The sequence below is a fragment of the Morus notabilis genome, unplaced genomic scaffold (genome assembly GCF_000414095.1).
Source record: "Morus notabilis unplaced genomic scaffold, ASM41409v2 Scaffold988, whole genome shotgun sequence".
Classification (NCBI taxonomy): domain Eukaryota; kingdom Viridiplantae; phylum Streptophyta; class Magnoliopsida; order Rosales; family Moraceae; genus Morus; species Morus notabilis.
Genome location: NW_010361031.1, coordinates 15,398 through 16,133, shown reverse-complemented (window position 1 = coordinate 16,133; position 736 = coordinate 15,398). Strand labels below are relative to the sequence as shown.

Below are 736 nucleotides of genomic sequence, written 5' to 3'. Positions count from 1 at the left end.
TCCCACGCCCCCAGCCACTGCAGCCACCGAGACCGCGGCGTGGATTTGCGCATTGTGGGCTCTAGTTTCCTCCTTTTTCCGCTCTTTCCTGTCTTTAAGCCACCTCCCTACTGTCTTGGCTCCGCCTGTTGTGGGGGCGTTGACATTGCCGGCGCTGCTCCGGCCGCCATTGAATAAGGGCTGAATGGTGTTGTGGGTATTGAAGAACTGCATAACAACAACGTTTATATACACTTTAAAAGACTGCATAAAAAATTTGGACTTTCCGCTTTACATTCTTCTTTTCCTTTGAGCTTTCATCTCTTGTGATGAATAAAATGATGATAAAAGTTGAAATTTGACCACATGAATTCACATCAATGGGTCTATGACTATGAGGCAATGACTATATAAATATAGAGAAACGAAAGATCATGTGAGTCTGTTATTTACTTTTTCACATTCTTTGCCGTAAAAACTAGCTAGCAAGAATATGAAGCCTAATAGCGACAGGCGAAGATTAAGAGGGAAAGTGAAAAGGAAACTATTTTCACGAATTATCTTCTTTGAATCTTCTTCTACTTTACTGTACATGAGTCCTTGGCTTCTTATTGAGGTTACCTTTTACCTCATCCAAACAGAAAGGAAGTCAGGCGGTCAGGCCTATCGAGTCAATTCTGAATTAACTGGCATCCATATTCCACTCCTACCCAGCAAGTTACTAGATATATATATATATATATATATATATATATTT

The 736-nt window shown here is 40.5% G+C and overlaps 1 protein-coding gene across 1 annotated transcript in view; it reads right to left on the bottom strand.

Annotated features, from left to right (window-relative positions):
* The window catches only part of LOC21385925 (VAN3-binding protein), a 5,905-nt gene that overhangs the window by 1,650 nt on the left and 3,519 nt on the right, over window positions 1-736 (bottom strand). Inside the window, exon 3 of the mRNA XM_024165659.1 lies at window positions 17-207. Coding sequence (XP_024021427.1) covers window positions 17-207 — 191 coding nt within the window. The remainder of the gene's footprint in view (window positions 1-16; window positions 208-736) is intronic.